The sequence below is a fragment of the Xyrauchen texanus genome, chromosome 22 (genome assembly GCF_025860055.1).
Source record: "Xyrauchen texanus isolate HMW12.3.18 chromosome 22, RBS_HiC_50CHRs, whole genome shotgun sequence".
NCBI classification, from domain to species: Eukaryota; Metazoa; Chordata; class Actinopteri; order Cypriniformes; family Catostomidae; genus Xyrauchen; species Xyrauchen texanus.
Window position 1 is genome coordinate 3,439,422 of NC_068297.1, and position 21,503 is coordinate 3,460,924.

Genomic DNA, 21,503 nt, shown 5'->3' on the forward strand with positions numbered 1-21,503 from the left:
GAAAAAGGAGAGAGTTTTATCATCATTTGCTGAGGGCTTGTGTTTGCCACGAACATGAACACACAGAAAGTGAAAGGAGAAATATAAGTATGATATAAAAATAGAATATGAGAATATATTGATACGTTTTGAGTTTTAATGAGCTAGTAAACTTCTCACCATTATTTTGGTGAGTAAATAATGATAAAATGTAACTGTCCCTTTAAGCATAAAGCGTGTTGTTAACTGTGCATATTATTGGGCCTGTGCTGTCCATGATAATATTTATTACTTTCATGTTTGATTTTAAGACCTTTTTTGTTACTTTTGTTCAATAAACATTTCTGGTACGTCTGGAAAATCTGGATTCTGAAGAAAAACCATTCGAGAATCACTGCGCTAGTGTATGTTTTTCAGGTTTGGGATCCTTGCTGTTATGTATTCAATTGTTGGTTAATTTACTGTATCATCTTTTATGCATCACATTCTATAACTCAGAATATGAGAATATGAATAATTTATATTTGGTTCCAATGAAGGGTCAATTGCTCTGAGGGCCTGAAGCATGTGCATTTATTGCTAACGTAAGCTCACTGTAACTTTAGCTCATAACTAGGGTTAGGGATTTGAACACGTATTCAACTTTGTCATGCATTTTGCTCAGTTTGTGCCACCCACATCAATGATACCTCAAATCACGTGACTTGTTGAGGAGAGAGGGGTGCAGTTACTTTTCTACTTTTGACGTGGACCAGTAAGAAACCACCAAACAGCCGCATATAATGCTAATGTTTGTAGTGTCTTCTTTTACTATTCCAATTATTATCAGTGATTCTCGACAGAAAATACTGTTGTGCAATGACTCAAATTAAAATCTGCATAAATTTAAGGCAGTACAGTGTACTAAATATGTCAGTCCTCTTTGTATCTGATTTTCAGTTTAAGTTTGTTTATTTAATTTAATATTAGTCTATTTTGTAGCAAAGCAGTGCTTATCTAGCTTTAGAGGACCTTAACACTCAGACACTTCCACTCTCAAAATGTGGCCCCCTCAAATTACAAATGCCCCCACATATTTCATCCTGGCGCCAACTCAGCAAATACCATCATGATGTATTAATGCTTGACAATTTCAGTTATTAACCTACGGTACTGAGATTATGAGAATGAGAATATTTTTGCAGTATAGTAATGAGTAATTTGTCATTGAAATATTTACAAAATGCAAAGAAAAAAAGAAAAAACCTTAATGCAAAATACAGGTTTTATGTAGATTTTAGGTAATACAAAAAATGTAGAACTTTAAATTGTATTGCATTAAAAAAAATCTTTCTAAATGCGTGTGTGTGTGTGTGTGTGTGTGTGTGTGTGTGTGTCTCATAGATCTCATCTTCATAGGTGCTCGCTAACAGCACTTGCCCCTACAGTCTGTTAAGGCTAAATGGGGGATCTTTGTCTTTGTGTGTGTATCTGTGTGGTCAAGAGATTGGATAAAAAGAGAGAGAGAGAGAGAGGGGTAATGGTAAGTTCTTGCACCACCGAAAGCTCTTCCCTAAACACACGGTTGGCAAATTCTGGTGCCCCACAACAAACAGCGCACTCCAAATCCTCTGTCAGTCCACTCCGCACAAACCACAGAACATTATCATCCACACAGGAACCAACGACCTCTATACCCAGAGGGAAAGAGTTGCAGATAGTGTCATAAGAGTGGCTAAGAAGGCACTCATCACCATCTCAACCCTGCTACACAGGAAGGACTACCCTGCCAACCTGATCAATAGCATCAACCAGAGGATAACAACTGCATGTTCCAGCCTTACGGCCATCAACGTTGCCCACCACCCAAGTCTAACGACTGAGGATTTATACGACCATGTGCACCTAAGCCAGGAGAGTGTAAGAGTCTTTGCTAAAAACCTAAAAGATTCATTACTCTGCAGAAATTCACAATCTGCACCCTCACAACGTCGGTGTACAAGTTCCAACAGTCATCACGGCGACCAACTTTCAACTACACAAAGGAGCCCAAAAACCAGACACACTCCAATAAGAAGAGAGCAACCAACCAGACCACAACAAACTGAAGCCCAACCAAACTATCAGCCCAAAGAGTCTTTAAAAAACAGCCTATCAATCATGAAAAAAGACTCATCACATGTTTGCCTTAAACTTAAAAAAGGCATCATAGACTGTGATAAGGACCTTTACATCTGTGCAGCCTACATACCTCCATCAGAGTCTCCGTACTACAAGGACAATCATTTTGATCAGCTTCAGACGGACACCAGCCAATTCCAGACCCAGGGGAATGTGATGTTATGTGGGGATCTAAATGCAAGGACAGGTTCAGAACCGGACATTATAGATACCCACAGGAATAACCACATACTGAAAGCCAACACACATCTAACCCCCACCTCTACAACACGGAACAATCCGGACAGGACAGTCAACAAAAATGGTAAGGAGTTGTTGTGTCTCTGTCGAGGCTTGGGTCTGTATATGCTTAATGGTAGGATCCGAGGGGACTCTTTAGGCCGATTCACATACTGCTCAGCTCTTGGGGCTAGTGTAGTCGACTATGCCATTACAGACTTGGACCCCTCTGACATACGTGCATTCACTGTCAGACCACAGTCTATCTTATCAGACCACTGTCAAACGAATGTGTTCCTAAAGTCAATCCAACACCATAGAACAGGCCAAGGGCCCAGCAACCTGTTCCAACTAAACCCAACATACAAATGGTCCCCAAAATATGAGTCAGAATTCCTTAGTGCAATTCGCTCCAAAGAAATGTCCAACATAATCAATAGATTTCAAACAACATCGTTTATGGCTAACAAGATCAGTACAACAAATAAATGACATTTATCAAAGGTGCTCAATCAAAGCAAATTTACTCCGTACAAACAAGAAAACTAAACTTAAAACTGGGGATGAAATTTGGTTCGATAAAGAATGTAAAATTAAAAGAAAACTACTCAGACAGATCTCTAACCAAAAACACAGAGAGCCACACAAATCTGAAACCAGACAAATCTATTGTGAAGCACTCGGGGATTATAAAAACCTAAAGCACACTTTTAATGAAATTGAAGCCTCAATTAATAATAATCAGTTCTGGGAAAAATGGAAAAGTCTGAATAAACAACACAGTCAGGACACTGACCAGAAAAGCATGCAACATAGTCAATTGAGACCTAAAAAGAGTCAATTGGAATCTACAATAAAAAAAAATAACCAAAACCCTTTAGACTATCAGATTAGCAGAGAAGAATTGGCACTAAAACCCAGAAAGGCTTTAGTCCAGCAGTACTGCAGGAGGCCTTGTTAAAACTCTTCAATCTCGTACTTTTATTTTCTTATGCTCATAATGTCCTGTTAAATGCTTATTTTATATTGTTATTATAGTTTTTATTTTATTTGACTCACTACCTGGCACCTTATTTTAATTCTATCTTTAATGTTATTTGTTACTATTTTATTATTATTATTATTATTATTATTATTATTATTTGTCTTGTCATTATCTGATTTGTGTATTAATGCTTTGGCAATATTGTATGTAAACACAATCATGCCAATAAAGTACTTTTAAATTGAAAATTGAAATTGAGAGAGAGAGAGAGAGAGAGAGAGAGAGAGATGGATTGAATGCGGCTTCAGTTCATTCGGCGGCCCTTAAAGAAGCAAATCCCATAACTGTCTCCAGGGGGCAGATGTTTATGTTGCTGTTCTCTTTATTTTTTTCAGCAGACCTCTTACAGGCGAGCAGTCAGAGGTGTAGTAGCGGCGCCTCGGCAGTGCTGGATCGTCCGGGATGCGGGACGCAACGTCCTGCTCCGACATGGAACGGGAGTCATGGAGGCTTATCGGGGAAACCAATCGCTCTATTAGGACTCTTTCGTGTTCACTTGCAGAGTAAAGGCTGTGGAGGTATGGCTTGATCATATGAGAAGCATTTCACACCGAATGCACGGACGCACAGCCTTTCTGATCGCTTTAAAACAAGATATTACGAAGGCAGATGCGTTTTGAATCAATGTAACAAATTCGCAGAGTGATGTAATGTTACAGTGTAGCAGATTCGCAGCGCGATGTCATGAAACAATGTAACAGATTCCGATCGTCCGCTGTGCTAAATTCTTTGTCCTTCTAAACCACGGAAGCTTCTACGGATGAGTAGATCTTCATCTTTTTGTGTTCTACTATGTTCACAAACGGCATTTTGTTATAGTGAAGTTGTGTTTTAACCATCAAACTTGTATGTGGAGAAGTGGTGGACCCTTTAAACTAACCAAAAGGACGCGAGATTCATATTCATATCTTACGGAGAACCGCTGTTGCGCTACATAATGCATTTGAATGCATTTGTAAATATTTCTATAAATAATCTAATTAGAAATTGTCCAAGTTATGTCCCGCACTGAAATGTGGACTCTAGGATTGATTCATTAATGGAATGCATGAAGGCGCTGCCGCTGTTGTGTTTTAAAGAGCCGTCCATACATCGTTCATCTGAAAAAGAGTCGAGAAAATATGGCAGAGGCATCTCTTGAGGAGAACCCCGTCGACATAGACCCCGATTTCGAGCCCCAGAAAAGGCCTAGGTCTTGCACATGGCCTCTGCCCAGACCGGAGTCCGATGCGGGCAAAGCCGAACCAGGAGAAGTGGGCATCATTCCAGAGGAAGAGGTGGATGAAAATGTCACTGATGAAGCTTGTGCATCTAGCAACATTACTGATTCATCAAAGGCTGCCAATACAGAATCAAAGCCAACAAGCAATAGCACTGCTACCCCTGTCATAGAAACCAATGTTGCAATCAATGATAAAGACAGTTATGGGTCTCCAATATCTTCCCAACAAGTGCTGGCTGCTGCATGCAGTGACTCCAGCGCCAATGGCATTGTTCCTCAACAGCCCAGAAAATCTTCTGCCCGCAGGAACGCTTGGGGAAACTATTCCTACGCAGATCTCATCACTCAAGCTATCGAGAGCTCACCGGAGAAGAGGCTGACATTGGCCCAGATTTACGATTGGATGGTCCGAAATGTGCCATACTTCAAGGACAAAGGTGACAGCAACAGCTCCGCAGGGTGGAAGGTATGCCATGTCATAGATGTGCTTGAGTTTAAACTTGCTTTTGTGCATATCTAAAGACTTTGTGTTATAAAAATCCAGTTTCAGATTGATACAAATGCATTTGCTAATATTGTGCTGGAAAAGTTATGGAAATTTCTAGTTAATATAGTTTTTACAGTTATGCTCTGATCTGGAAATTCATTGGTCAAAAAGAGTGGGAACCCTGTTAAAAAACATGATTTGCCTTTGACTAGTGATGCTTGGATGCCATTTTTTTCACTCTTCCTATACCTGAACTTTCAGTATCGGCCGTTTCCAATACCAGTATTATGCGCAGTTTGATTGGAGGTACTCTAATATATGTTATTAAACAAAAACATCTAACTACACATTATTTTATTATAAAATAAATTAAAAAAACAGAGTAAGAAAAACTTTATTTACTAAATAATGCAGGAGCAAAATTAAAAGTAATTCCAGTGAAAGTCTTTAAAGAAGCCAGTTCTCTTTACAATTATTATTATTATTATTATTATTATTATTATTATTTATTTCCAATATTATCTGGAATAAATGGATTCAGACCTCTTTTTTGTTCACTTTAGTTGTAAATCCACTTTTCAGTCCCACAGTCATTTTTTTGGGGAACCAAGTCAAGTTAAGTTTCACTGAAATTTGTAATATAAACATCTACTAATAAAACTAAAATAATTATTATTTGTTTTGCTATTATTAATACTATTTTTTGTATATACAAACAATGTATTTCTGTTGTAATTTCTTAACTTTTAAAACCCTGGGCTTTTATTTTGACAAAAAACTCCAAGAAAATGACTTTAGAGTGTGGGCATATGGAGTGCTTTAATGGCGCTGTTATGGTTATTTTATGCCATTTTTGAAGCTTGATGATGATGACAACCACTAACACACAATATCAAATTTGGATTAGATCTCGTCGGACCAATACCTGATCCAGTTAAAAGTGTAATGGTGCGTTCAGACCAGACCAGAGCGTCAAATCGACCGGAAGTCATTCATTTTCTATGGCAGCCAGCTTCTCTCGGCAGCGAGAAGCGGCGCGTCTTGGGCGGTGCGGGCGTCAGAGGAATGTTCAAGTGCGGGCAACATTATGGTAATGAGCATTGATGCGGTTTGGCGGCAACCTATTGGAGTATAGATGTGCTCCGCTCTAGCGAAGTCTAGAGGACACAACCGTGTAAACTTTGGTTCCCACCAAACATTAGTACCAAAGACAAAATGGAGGAGAAACTGATTATTGCCGTGGCGGGTTTTCCCGTAATATTTGATCTGTCCCTGTTTGCTTACAGGGACATAAAAAAATTAAAATACAAAAATTGATGCGTGGACAAAGGTGTCTGAAATTGTTGGTGTGGCAGGTGAGTTGATGAAGTGGATATTATGGTTTATATAATAATATATTAAAAGATTTCACGAGGATACTACTTGTGATATGTCGGCAAAAAGATATTCGACGGCCCCTTTAATTAGTTCACAAAACCAAGTATTCTGAATGAACATTGCCACCTATATCAACTACGTCAGAGAGTCCACGAATCTTCCATAGCGTTGTTGGCAGGGCAGCCAGAGCGAATTTTGACGCTCTCACCGCCTCTGGTCTGAACGCACGGTAAGTATCTGAACCGATACAGTGCCAGCTGTCAGATTGGTGAATCTCTAATTTGTTCAGGATGACAGAGTGGTGAAAAGCCACAGATGTTGGACTATCAGTCAAGCAATGTGTCTTTTATTGATCTGATGCATGGTTGTGTGGTTATGGCAAAGGGTATTACAGCACCAACAGATACATTGAGAAAAGGTGCCACTCGTCTTTTTGAATGTGGCCTGCTTAACTCACCATTTTACCTGGTATTTCAGCTTAATGTATAGGTTAGTATAGCCAACATGAAGCCCAGACCTTTTTATTGATCATTCTTTTATCATCAACATGTATGATCACATCTTAAGAGCCAGGTTGTATCTTTACGTATAGACTTCAAAATAATCGAAACTCCCTTGCCATATTTGTGAGCTATTCAGTAAATCTTTTTGAATCGTCATATTGTTATTTATTTATTTGACACAATTGTACAAAGGGACTTTGCTATGCAAATCTCTTGTTCCTGTTTGATTTCAGGGATTAGCTTGGGTTGGAAAAGCAATTTATCCAACATGAAATCAAGTCTGATGCATGCTTTTGGCATTGATTTGAATAAGAAGAAAATCCTTGGGCAATCCCAGTGCAATCCTGCAGTTGTAAGACCAGGAGGGTGGAGAATCGCAGTAGATTGAATACCATTTAAAAAAAAAAAAAAAACGAATTGTAAATAATCAATTATTTCAATACGTCATCACTTTTTATATGTTGGCAAAAATGCAGTTTTGCGACCATAGTTTAGACTTAAACAGCTCTGCAAATATATTTAACATATTTTCCCTTTTGATATAGAAACATTGTTTTCTGGAGGTGTTCATAGCAACATATAGGTTTGCTGTTTATTTTAATCTATTTAAATAATTGCATTTTGCTTTCTCCCAAAATCTATTACTTCAGAGATTCTTCACCCAAACATGAAACTCTATCATTATCTCCCTCGTGACGTGGGAAACTGCTCTTATTTATGCAATTAAAGTGGAATAGGACCAAGGACAGCTGGCGCAGCTTGGACATTTAGCTATTACTTTTTCCTTGCATGTTCCTAGGAAGTCAGAAAATCATTTGATGTTAGGAAGAGTAAATAATGAGAGAAATGTACATTTATGGGTGAACTACTCCTTGAACTCTGCACTAAAACGTTGATTTAAATTTCATAGAACATAGATTTCGATTCTGTGAAACGGGCCCCTTCTCGCCATTGAGCAGATTGCATGAACAATGAGACGTGCTCCGTGCAGATAAAGCCCTGCAGAGTGTTTGCATCTGCCTGACTCTGAATGAAAAAAAAACAGAAACTATGAGGATTTCGTCAGTGTCAGTGTTTCTATTGGCTCTTCGGTCCCCACCTCCACTTCCTATTGGCTCAGGGCTTCAACATAAGCAGCAATCAGCTGACTGGAAACTATGTAGGTCAGTGTGTAGCAGCGTGTGAAGAGCTTTGCTGTTTGACTCTGACACACAGCATTGTGTGTAAACTGGCAGCGTTCCAATGCGATGCGGTGATGTGCTCAAAAGCAACTGCATCATGGCATTCAGATGATTTCAAACCCTCTTTTCAGCCATTATATTTATATTTCATCGGCTCTTTGTAGATTGAATTTAATGAAAAGCAGCACCAAAGAAATGTATAGAGGAATTGTAATAAAAAATGCACATACTCCATTAGGCACGTGACAGTATAAAATGTTCATGTCACAAGCTGAACGGTATACGGTATTATCACGGTATTATCACAGTATTGAATTACATTACAAAATGGCTTGAAAGATGAACTTAATTGTTGTTCTCTTAATAACAAGTTGAATTACTTGTTCAATACCAAACTGGCTTTTAAATGAACAGATAACAAAATTGAAAAAGTACCCAGAACGTTTAAAAAGCTACCATCAACACCACAGATACATAGCCAAATATAAGATGATGTCTTGATATTTAAATTGTCATTATGCCACTAGGCCACTGATCATTACAGATCAGTACAGACCTTGTCTTGATGAGGCTAATGTTAAAGTAAGACTAGACTCATTTTTATCAAGCCAGCTACTAGGCTACAACATAGGGTTAGCATTAGGGTTGGGCAATATGCCTTCAGAAATTAGCAAATTGGTAAAGTGATATTCGATAATTATGTTTTTGCTCTGAAATAGCATAAATGTTTTTTGCAGCATGAAGTATTTACATGTTACCATTGATCATGGGGGGTGTATGTGCTTGTTTTGATTATTGGGAGGGTTACCTTCCCCCCCATCCCTCCGGAATCTATGCCCCTGGTAAAATGTAATAATTTTCATTAATTTGTGTGTTTATACTTACAGTATATTTAACATACAATCATATATGGATGCTTAATAAATATCATATTTACCTTCATATATGTTTACTAAAACATTTTTCTTTGTGAATGAACAAATGAAGGTGTGCAAAAACTACTTCAATTATTTTTTTGGAAACCAGATGAATATCGCATAGTACTAAATTATTACTGTGGAACCCAGTCAAGTTTATTATTATAATATAATATTAAATTATTAAAATAAATAAAGATGCATTTAAATATTTCAGTCCTATTTCATTCATTCTAAAGCTGCGTTCACACTGCCAGCGACATCGCGCGAGACGGACACACCATCCCATTAATTTTCCATGAGAGCACAGCGACTTCCGGCGACACGAGCTGTCGTGACCGTTGGCGATGTGACAAAGTTGAGACAAGTTCAACTTTATTCAAATGAAGAGTGACTTACGGAAGCGACAGCCAATAGGAGAGAAGACGGGAGAGCTCACGTGATCCTTCTCTCTCTCAGCTCCTGCAGTAACGGAAAGATGGATGAAAGGCTAATTCTTGCTGTTAGCAATTTTCCAGTGCTCTATGATATGGATATGGTATATCCAGCCGCAGCTCTTGCACCAGCCGTACTCGCCGTGCTGACTCCGAGATTGAATGGTTTTGTGGACCCAGACAGACCAGCGTTTGTGTTTTCGCCACAGATAAACAGCCGCTATGGCAAAGAGCACGCCTTGTTTCTCATTCATCTTTGATATAAAGCATTTTATGTACCGATTCCATTTATATTTAGTCTTTTCCCTCCAAAATGTTTGTTTTTAGCGGCAAGAAAAGCGATTCGCTGTCAACAGCAATGGAATGACATCCATGAATGTCACTTATAAACGTTACTAGGCAACCAGTAGTGGGAATGCCCACTAGCGACTTCACCGCCAGCCACTGGCAACCTGCAGCGACAAAGTCGATGGCAGTGTGTACGCAGCTTAAACTGGGGGTTTTATTTTAACACCGCAAGTGCAATGTTTGTTTGACTGTTATGAGTTTTGCATCATGTGAACCGCTGTCAAACTCTCCTTTACTGTTCTGTGTTTGTAGGTTTGTATAATAACTTTATTGGGGTTACTAATGTTTGGAATTGCGTGAATGCTTGTACCTGCATTACTTCACAATGCAGGTGAGCTGCGCAAAAAACAGTATGAGCCCCGCCGCCCCACATGTGCACACAGATAAGCGTGTCACCGGTTCAGTCTTTAATCGCAGCCTTTGGCAGTTAAATATTCACATATGATCATATCTCCATTTTAATGTTATTTTAATTAATTTCACAGCCCTGAAGGAATTTAGTGAAATTAGTCTACTGATGCACTCTATGAAACTTAATGGCCAAATAAAAGGCTCATTAAAATCAGCTACAACTTTAATTTAATTTAAATCGCAAGTTCACTCATACTATAGGCAACTTACAATTGCGTGGCGTTCCAACTTGAAATTAAATTTGAAATCATCATTGTGCCACGTTGCCATTATTAATTACAGGACTTTGCTCTCAGGACTTTGTTTACATCAGAGTGCGCATGTGTCATTTGTGCCACGCACATGCTGTGTTATGAATGAGAAAAAACTGCTGTGTGATCAGAAAAATCTTAACAGTTTGGCCAAAAGGATATCTGGAATTATTTACGGTATTTTAAAGTCCCAACAATAACAATATATTGCATGTTAATTACCGTGATATACCGTATAACCAGGGTTGGGGAGTAACGTAATACATGTAACGGGATTACGTATTTAAAATACAAAATATAAGTAACTGTATTCCACTACAGTTAAAATTTAAATAATTGGTAATTAGAATTCAGTTACATTCAAAAAGTAGTTTGATTACTGAAGAGATTACTTTGCATTTTATTGTCATTTGCATAATTTAATATTTAGTCCTTTTCAGATGGAAAACATTTATACATATAAATGATGTGATTCAAAGTGCATTTGAACAGCAGTGAAACACTTTCTTATGTGTTACATTCATACGAGCAGACAGAGAAGTACGTTTGAAGTAAGTTTGGAGCAGAAGAAATAGAAATAAACCTTGTGTAAATTGTTAGCTTTATGCTAAGCTAAAATGCTATTTCTAGCCATTTTACATGCACATGTTTCCAGACAGGATCATATTTTTATATCAAGAAAATTCACGTTGGATCATAATTTATATTTTCTAGTAAGATCTTTGATAGTAAGGAAAAATCCTATTCTTGATAATAATTTTTGTATTGTTTTCCTGTAAAAATATCTAAAAATCCTTAAAACAAGATTAATTAGATTGAGCTTGTTTTAGAAACAACACTGCATAAGATATTTGGGTTTTTCAGGGAATGTATTATGTGTATTTTGTCTTACTGTACTGGCAGAGTTTTTATAGTCAAAACAAGTGGAAAAATCTACCAGTGCTGAAGAAGTAATCCAAAGTATTTAGATTACATTACTGGCCTTGAGTAATCTAATGGAATGCGTTACAAATGACATTTTACAGCATGTAATCTGTAGTGGAATACATTTCAAAAGTAACCCTCCATACCTTGCGTATAAACGAATACCATCACATGCCTACACTATATTCAATATCATGGGTAAATAATGTCATAACAAATCTGTATAATTAAATATAAAACTAAATAAAGTAAATTAACCCTGTTTTAGGGCGATTCATGTTTTTCGCATTGTGGTGTTATTAAGCACTTCAAAGCCTTCTGGAATTCTCCTGTGGAATTGTAATTGAACTTGCTTTGTGATCTCACTTTGAATGAAAAGAATCTTCTCAAATGGCAAGTAACTACTCTATTATTAACTAATAATACTCTATTATTATTATTAATAATAAGTAACTATTATTGCTTATAATCAAAGCATGTCAAATGTTCTTGTAGCTCAATTGGTTGATCATGGCACTAGCAATGGCAAGGTAATGAGTACAATTCCCAAGGAATGCAAATAACATATTAAATGAATAAGATGTAAGTTACCAATTGCATTAAATGTAGTTTGGAAATGTTCAGAAACATAAAACTCATCACAGTTTCCACAGGTACTGAAAAAATGAACATGGAGGAAATGCGTCTTGTGTCTTAGATTAGATTCTCAATCCAATGAATTTGGTTAGCCAGTTTAACAAAGCAGAAAAGGAAAACTGCTTACATACTTCAAGAATAAGTTGGGATGCATGTTCAGCAAGTAGAGCAAAAAGTTATCTTCCAATGATTAAATCCAGTAATAGGCTTGAAGCAAAGGCTTTAATGGAAGTGAAGTCTCATTAGGTCAGTCCATTTACTGTTTGAGAAGTTCAAAGGTCATTGTGGAGGTGTTCATAGGACACTGGTCTGAAGAGTACAGCTTTCTTCAAAATGTTGCAGGAAGACATGTGATCATATCACACCATTTTAAAATTCAGACTGTCCTGCTATTCTCCAATGAGGAAAACCATGTCGCACTTGTGAATTTGATCACATCTCCAGATATTGCATTATGGATTGCTGTATCTTCTGTACTGCAGAAGACATTAATGCAGCTTCACTGCACTGCGCTCTAAACTTTCTAAAAGAACTCTCTGTAAATCTGTGAGCTTTCTCTGCATGTGTAAAAGTAGCTTTTAGGAAAGTAGTTAGATGCCAAGCTTGAGGAATATTAAATGAACCAGATATGCCAAAGGTAAATACATATCCACAGAGTGCAGTGTTGAGGAGATAATGCTATGCAATTACTTTTCTAAGCAAAATAACAATGATTTTCACCTGGCTACAAATAGACTTCTCATAGACTTCAATAAAATTTCATAAACTTACATTGTCGAAAGGACCTGAGCAGTATCTAGGGACAAGGATATTATACAGGCAAGTGGGTGAGCCAGAACACCCTAGCAACATGCAAAAAGGGCCTTTCATGAAAGAGATTGTCCTAGACAAGATTTAAAGTGGATACAAAATGTATTTTATTGGTGATCCTAATTTGAGTAATGCTTTTTATTTGTTTACTTTACCACATGGACTCTGTTGGTCAGAGAGGGGTCAAATGAACCCTCGGTCTCTAGGTAAAGCAATCAGTTTACAGTAATATTGTTCCTCACTCAGCAATGTGCTCTTTGGAGTCCAAGATCATATGTAAACAAATTAAATTGAATGAACCTTGAATGTTGGGCCATTATCCTGAAAAGATCTATATAAATGTTTCAAATGTATGTGTTAGGAAGCACCGCTCATCGTCTACTCTTCTCTTTTTACAGAACTCGATTCGACATAACTTGTCACTCCATAGTCGCTTCGTCCGGGTCCAGAATGAGGGGACAGGAAAGAGTTCATGGTGGATGGTCAACCCAGATGGTGGAAAAGGGGGCAAAGCCCCACGGAGGCGTGCTGTTTCCATGGACAACAGTAATAAGCTGATCAAAAGTGCCCGTGGCCGTGCTGCAAAAAAGAAGGCAGCTCTACAGGCTACTCAGGACGGAAGCTCTGAGAGTTCCTCCAACTTGTCCAAATGGACCGGGAGCCCGATGTCCCGTAGCAGCGACGAGCTCGATGCTTGGACAGATTTCCGTTCTCGCACTAATTCAAATGCCAGCACCCTAAGTGGACGTCTTTCGCCAATCCTGGCCAATCTGGAGGTGGATGAAGTTCCCGATGATGACTCTCCACTGTCACCCATGCTGTACTCTAGCCCTAGTAGTATGTCACCATCTACCGGCCTAACTGAACTGCCCCGTCTGGCTGACCTCGCAGGAACCATGAACCTCAACGACGGCCTCTCCGACAACCTAATGGATGACTTTCTTGACAACATCAGCTTGACGGCTTCCCAATCTCCAGGTCAAGATGAGAGTGGGGGCAACCTACAGGGAAGCCCTGTGTTTACTTTCAGCTGCTCTGGAAGCAGTCTGGCAATTCCATCTGGCAGCTACGGTCCTAGTTCCATGTTCAGCCCACCGTCCATCACTGGCTTGAGGCAGTCTCCAATGCAAACAATCCAGGAAAACAAACAGGCTACGTTCTCCTGCGGTTCCCTCTTTAGTGAGCAAAGTCTGCAGGATTTGCTTAGCTCAGAGTCCCACAGTCGCATTGATGTCCTTCTTACCCAGTCTGACCCTCTGATGTCTCAAGCCAGTGCCTCGCTCTCGTCACAGAATGCTCGTCGCAGTGCTCTGTTGCTGCGTAATGACCCCATGTTTTCCAACCAGGCTGGGCCTGGTGGACAAGCGGGACTCAAGAAGGCGTCGCCTTCCGGATGGCGGATGAACAATGTATCGAGCAGTGAGTCAGACTACCAAAGCTTGATGAAGCAACATCTCCAACAGTCTCCCTTCAGAAGCACATCTGTGCAGCTCAACTCCTCTGATTCGTTGTTGGTAGGTCTCAACGGCAGTGTGAACTCAGTTCACTCAGTGTCTCAGGATCGATTCCCATCAGACTTGGATCTCGAAGCGCTAAGTGGCAGTCTCGATTGTGATATAGACGCCATCACCCGCAATGACCTAATGGATGCTGAAGGCCTGGAGTTCAGCTTTGATTCACATCTCTTCTCCTCTCAGAATGCTAACCTGACTTCAGGGAGCTTCTCTGGGACCAAACAAACCTCCTCTCAAAGCTGGGTACCAGGTTGATCAGGACAGTCCCAGGAATGTAGTGTCATGGCAGAACACAACATTTGAGCCAATGTCCTATGTAAAACAACTGTACAGTGTGCTGTAGAAAAGCTATTTGAAATCCATTGGAATGAGTTTAATTCAACTTCAATGATTTACCCAGTTGGTGGTGTTATAGTTTTGTGGCTGTATGTTTTATATTGTCATGATTGAGACTTGTTTGATGGATGGTTTGAAGAGTTTTATCAAAATTTAGCTTGAATTGCTTGCAGTTTAATCTAATCACCAAGTATTGAACTCAGCTGCTCGAGTAGAGTATTGTATTGTGAAGGTTGTCTCTATATTTTGTCTTGGCCATCAGTACTTTCCTTGGCCCATTTAGGAAAAAAAGCAACTTAAACCAACGCTCTAGCAACAGCACCAATGCAAATTAGGGCACCTGCACACTAGAGAAAGTGCAAATGGACCATTGACAGATTGGAATGGGAAAATGTGTTTTGAGAGTGTGGAAAGAACAGGGTTAGTTCGGAAGCAAGTGGGAAATACAGTGAAGTGCATCTGGACCTGTTTCTGTGAATTGTTTTTTTCCTTGTTGCAGCAAAAGTTACAATTTTCTCAGCCTTTTATCGCATGACGGAGCGTCGCTTTCACAAACCGTTACATTTTTCTGATGTCTTTGCATTGCACAATTCCAATTGAAATCAAAGGATTTGCAGCGTTCTCTGATGCAACGTAAACTCTAGTATGTAGCCGCACTTAGTTTGTTGTAATTATTTGTAACTGTGATCGAGATTTCTAGTCATCAAATCGAAACAAACACTTGCCTTTTACCAAACTAGTCCTTAGGACAATTACATCGAAATTGTGTTTTGTGAAACCAGTGATGATTATGTAACTGACTCGTTTTACAGATAAATTAATTATGATATGATGATAAGCTAAATATTTAGTGTTCTGCTGTATGAAACTAGTTTATCAGTGTTTTCCATGAATTTCCTAACACAACCTTTGTGTGCATTTATCCTGCTCCGATTTCTTGAGCACCTCCATCACCTCTAAACGACGTTCACTTCCAACATAAAATATTTTAGAACAGATAATGAGCTATAGATTAATATTGCTGCTGGTATATACACACACACACAGGGCCTTGTTAAGTAAACTTGAGCAGAACAAATATCTTTATGTTGTAAAACCAGACAATTTACAATTCGTAAAATCTGTCTTGTGTGCAATTTACTTAAAAATTGTTTTACAAATTTCTGTGTGAATTTGGTTGGAATAAAACATTCTTTAGATCAATTTTAGCATTCACAATTTATACAGAAATTCATAAAACCATTTTTGCATGCAGCTATTGATGCATTCACAATTTATAAAGAAATTAAAAAAAACATTCTTGCATACGACTGTATTTATAAAAGTGGTTCTTTGTAAATTGTCTGTAAAAACCATTAAATTTACAGTATTCAGGATTCGTAAAGCCATTCATATGTGCAACAATTTACATTAACCGTTTTGCAACTATTCATAAAGCTATTCTTAAGTCAATTGTCACGTTTTATGCCCAAGGTGTATATAGCTTGTACACAAACTGTACACTGTAGATGTTTGTGCATGTACATTTTTGTTTTGTGACAGTTAACGTAAGAATGGTTTAAGAATTTTTGTGTTGTTTCATGTAGAAGGCCCATAGTGTTTGTGTACATATACTGTACACTGTATATGTGTGTGTATATACACAGAAATATTGGATTCATTGTGTGTATATATATATACATACACACACTGATCAGCCACAACATTAAAACTGCCTGACTAATATAGTGTATGTCCCCCTCGTGCCACCAAAACAGTTACCGTAGACTTTGTCAGTTCGAACCAGTCTGGCCAACCTCTCGTCAACAAGGCGTTTCCGTCTGCAAAACCGCCACTCACTGGATGTTTTTTGCACCATTCTGAGTAAATTCTAGAGTCTGTTGTGTGTGAAAATCCCAGAAATACTCAAACCAGCCCATCTTGCACCAACAATCCATGCCACAGTCCAAATCACCAAGACCACATTCTTCCCCATTCTAATGGGTGACGTGAACAGTAACTGAAAATCCTGACACGTATCTGCGTGATTTTATGTACTGCACTGCTGCCACACGATTGGCTGATTAGATAATCGCATGGATGATTGTTGGTGCCAGACGAGCTGGTTTGAGTATTTCTGTAACCGCTGATCTTCTACAATTTACTCAGAATGGGGCCAAAAACAAAAAAAACATCTAGCAGTTCTGCGGACGTAAACGCATTGTTGATGAGAGAGGTCAACAGAGAATGGCCAGACTGGTTTGAAATGACAAAGTCTACAGTAACTCAGATAACCACTCTGTACAATTGTGATGAGAAGAATATCATCTCTTAATGCTATTCTGAGATGCGGGTTGGCGCTGTTTTGGCAGCTCGAGGGAGACCTACACAATATTAGGCAAGAGGTTTTAATGTTGTGGCTTATCAGTGTGTGTGTGTGTGTGTGTGTGTGTATATATATATAGAAATATAAATTACTTATAGATATCAGAACGATGAATAAGGATCACTAGATGTTTGTGTCTTTGTAACGGGAGAGAAGAAACTAAGAGCATTTGGTGCTAAGTGAAATTGTGTTTGGTCAGTTCATATGACTGACATTTTGTGTGTACATATTTGTACAGTGGGTGGTGCTAGTAGAAAGCAGTTTCAATTGTGATGGCAATATATTTCAAGCATTCTAATACTTTTAAAATGAAAAGCAACCACATTGTAGTATTACATCCTGTATGGACAAGCTACAGCTGAAGTCAGATGTTTACATACACTTACGTTGAAGTCATTAAACTCCTTTTTTTAACCACTCCTCAGATTTCATATCAGTAAACTATAGCTTTAGCAAGTCGTTTAGGACATCTACTTTGTGTATGACAAAAGTCATTTTTCCAACAATTGTTTACAGACCGATTGTTTCACTTTTTATCAACTATTTCACAATTCCTGTGGGTCAGAATTTTACATACACTAAGTTAACTGTGCCTTTAAGCATCTTGGAAAAGTCCAGAAAATTATGTCAAGCCTTTTAGGCAATTAGCCAATTAGCTTCTGATTGTCTTATTGGAGTCAATTGGAGGTTTACCTGTGGATGTATTTTAAGGCATACCTTCAAACTCAGTGCCTCTATGCTTGACATCATGGAAAAACCAAAATAAATCAGCCAGTTTGTGGACCTCCACAAGTCTGGATCATCCTTGGGAGCAATTTACAAATGTTACCTTGTTCATCTGTACAAAAAATAGTATGCAAGTATAAACACCATGGGTCCACACAGCCATCAAACCTCTCAGGAAGGAGACGCATTCTGTCTCCTAGAGATTATCATAGTTTTGTGCGAAAGTGCAAATCAATCTAAGAACAACAGTAAAGGACCTTGTGAAGATGCCGGAGGAAACAGGTTGACGAGTATCTATATCCACAGCAAAATGAGATATATATTAACATAACATGAAAGGCTGCTCGGCAAGGAAGAATTCACTGCTCCAAAACCGCCATAAAAAAGACAGACTTCCGTTTGCAAGTGCACATGGGGACAAAGATCTTACTATTTGGAGAAATGTCCTCTGGTCTAATGAAAAGAATGTTGAACTTTTTGGCCATAATGACCATCGTTATGTTTTGAGGAAAAAGGGTGAGGCTTGCCAGCCAAAGAACACCATCCCAACCATGAAGCATGGGGGGTGGCAGCATCATGTTGCTGCAGGAGGGACTGGTGCACTTCACAAAATGGACGGCATCATGAGGAAGGAAAATTATGTGGAAATGTTGAAGCTACATCTCAAGACATCAGCCAGGAAGTTGAAGCATGGTTGCAAATGGGTCTTCCAAATGGACAATGACCCCCCAAGCATAGATCTAAAGTTGACAAAATGGCTCAAGGCCAACAAAGTCAAGATATTGGAGTGGCCATCACAAAGCCCTGACCTCAAACTGATAGAAGATTTGTGGGCAGAACTGAAAAAGCGTGTGGGAGCAAGGAGACCTAAATACCTGACTCAGTTACACCAGTTCTGTCTGGAGTAATGGGCCAAAATTCCAGCAACTTATTGTGAGAAGCTTGTGGAAGGCTCCCCAAAACATGTTACCCAAGTTAAACAATTTAAAGGCAATGCTACCAAATACTAACAAAGTGTATGTAAACTTCTGACACATTGGGAATGTGATGGAAGTAATAAAAGCTGAAATAAATAATTCTCCACTATTATTCAGACATTTCACATTCTTAAAATAAAGTAGTGATCCTAACTGACCTAAAACAGGAAATATTTTCTATGATTAAATGTCAAGAATTGTGAAAAACTGAGTTTAAATGTATTTCGTTAAGGTGTATGTAAACTTCTGACTGACCAACTGTATGTAAGAAAGCACCTGCATTACTTTGTACTGTATTTCACAAGTTTTCTTGAAACATAATTTGAGGCTGAATAGAAATAATGCAACTATTTAGTTTGTTAAAATAGTAGTGCCATTCAGAGACATTAAAAGTTATTTTAAAATGTGCAAAAAGACTTTTAAGTAGTTCTTTTGACATCAGTCGATTGTACCTTGGTTAAAGTCAGACACGTGCCCAGAATTTTCATAAACCTCTCAAGCACTGGAGTCGATAGTGCTGTGTTTACCTTTGTTTACTCAATTTCACATTGTGTAATCTCCTCTCAGCATAACAATTTGCCTAAATGTAAATGCATTTAAATGATATCTTGGCCCGGTACATTTTTTAGGACAGCTTAGATCAGTTTTGATTCATTGTTAATAATCTTAATCGTTAAGAGAGAATTCAAATGAATAAAAAAACACACATCTAAATGTGTCAATTCAAACCACAATCGGCCATTATAGTTACCAGTACTAGATTCTTGACTTTACCAGTGTATTTCCATTTTGGATCATGTAAACTAGGTAGTTCAAGGCAAGGTGCATGTAAATAAAGCTTGTACAACACAATAGCACACATTTCTGGTGTCTTTTCTTTTTGTAGAGTTGCAGAGTTTTTGAATGAGAGAGATCTGAAAATAAATGTAAATGTTTTGTATGCATCATATGTAATTCAGTATTAATGTAACAAGCATAAATATGTCATGAACACCAGTGATGTATGCTTTATGATGAATATCAGTCACTGGCCAATGAGGAGAGTGTTGGACCAATATATTAATTTCTTAATTGTTTAAATTTGATCAAAGCTCTTGTTGGCAAATATCCACAGGGCTCAATAATTTGATATTGGAGGCACAGTTGACTGTTATTAATGAATGCACATGTCCACCCTTCCAGCTGAGTAACAGTAGCTCATAACTATTGTTCAAATACATTTGAAGAACATAAATTAAAAACAAGGTTCAATGTAGTGATAAAGAGATTGTTGCAAATAAATAAAGTATAATAACTGACAGTTCAAAACACATTTATCGTACACCCTATATATACTGTGAATATACACACACACACACACATACAGTATAAACTGGATACTCTTCCATATTTTCCTGTTGGGCTTAACAATTGATTTAAAGATACCATTGCATGATTTGAAAATGTTGTATTTTGTGTTGTGACGGTTAATCGCGTCTTTAAGACTTGCAACACATTATTCGCTCCTGGAGGTAGTTTGAACAGAGCCATAAAACTTGCAATGTCTCACTACGAAGGACAGCAAGGTAGGTGCATTAATATAAAACAGTGAATAAATCTGACTGGAAATACGTGTGCATTAAACTGATTTAACGCACACGTTCCAGCTAATCAGAATCTATGTATATAAATATGTATTGATGTACTGTACATACGTATATATAGTATACTATTTTAAAGATTTCCATTAAAAATGTATTGAATCAAATACATTTTTGAAAAAAATAAATAAATCTATATATTGGGAGATTAAAGGAATATTCCAGGTTCAACACGTTAAGATAAATGGGCAGCATTTGTGGCATAATATTGAAACCATAAAAAATAAAATAGTTGACTCATCTCTCCTTTAAAAAATGCAAAAATCTTCATTACAATTAAGCACTTTCAATAGAAGTGAATGAGGCCAATCCATACATTTGATTCAATACTGTTTCATATGTATAGCCACAAGACGTAAACAAAGTGTTTTAAGAGGATTTTAGTAATAAAATCACTTACCAACATTTTCTGTGTAACGATATATATCACGTTTTACAACTTCATTGCTATGACGACGTAGCGCTGTAAACTCTAAAACGACTAAGAATGATGATTTTAACAACTTTACAGCTACTACACAAGTTTTAATAAGAATTAATGTAAATGTAAGCGCAGCGTAGTTCTAGCCGGAAGACTAGCAGCTGTACATCATCACATCATTAGCTGGGTAACCCCTAGCCATTCGCATGTAAGCCGTTGCTTTATAAGTCTGCTCATAATCTATCACATTGCTGTTTCAGTGTGCTAACACAGCAACCTCCACCACCCCACCACCACCAGTTGAGCCCCGTCCCGCCTGGGGATAGGGGGCGAGGGCCCCTGCCTCCTATCTGTTGTTGGAGTGGTGGTGGTGTAGTGGTCTTAGCACATAACTGGTAATCTGGTAATCAGAAGGACACTGGTTCAAGCCCCACAGCCACTACCATTGTGTCCTTGTGCAAGACACTTAACTCCAGATTGCTCCAGGGGGATTGTCCCTGTAATAAGTGCACTGTAAGTCGCTTTGGATAAAAGCGTCAGCCAAATGCATAAATGTAAATGTATCTCCGGCAGGATATGACAGTTCCGAGTACAACTCCCTCGGACTGCCAAAGAGAGAG

The 21,503-nt window shown here is 38.2% G+C and overlaps 1 protein-coding gene across 1 annotated transcript; it reads left to right on the plus strand.

The window, feature by feature from the left end:
• The first annotated feature begins 4,524 nt into the window (after window positions 1-4,524).
• LOC127662482 (forkhead box protein O3-like) lies at window positions 4,525-19,674 on the plus strand. The gene is made up of 2 exons (XM_052153671.1): window positions 4,525-5,091; window positions 13,303-19,674. Exons 1-2 carry the CDS (start codon window positions 4,525-4,527, stop codon window positions 14,671-14,673), a joined length of 1,938 nt encoding a protein of 645 aa, XP_052009631.1. The 3' UTR covers window positions 14,674-19,674.
• The last annotated feature ends 1,829 nt before the right edge of the window (window positions 19,675-21,503 follow it).

Coding starts and splice junctions, on each gene's coding strand:
- LOC127662482 (XM_052153671.1), top strand. CDS start 4,525: ATGGCAGAGGCATCTCTTGAGGAGAACCCCGTCGACATAGACCCCGAT. Junction 5,092..13,302: donor ACAGCTCCGCAGGGTGGAAG/GTATGCCATGTC, acceptor CTCTTTTTACAG/AACTCGATTCGACATAACTT.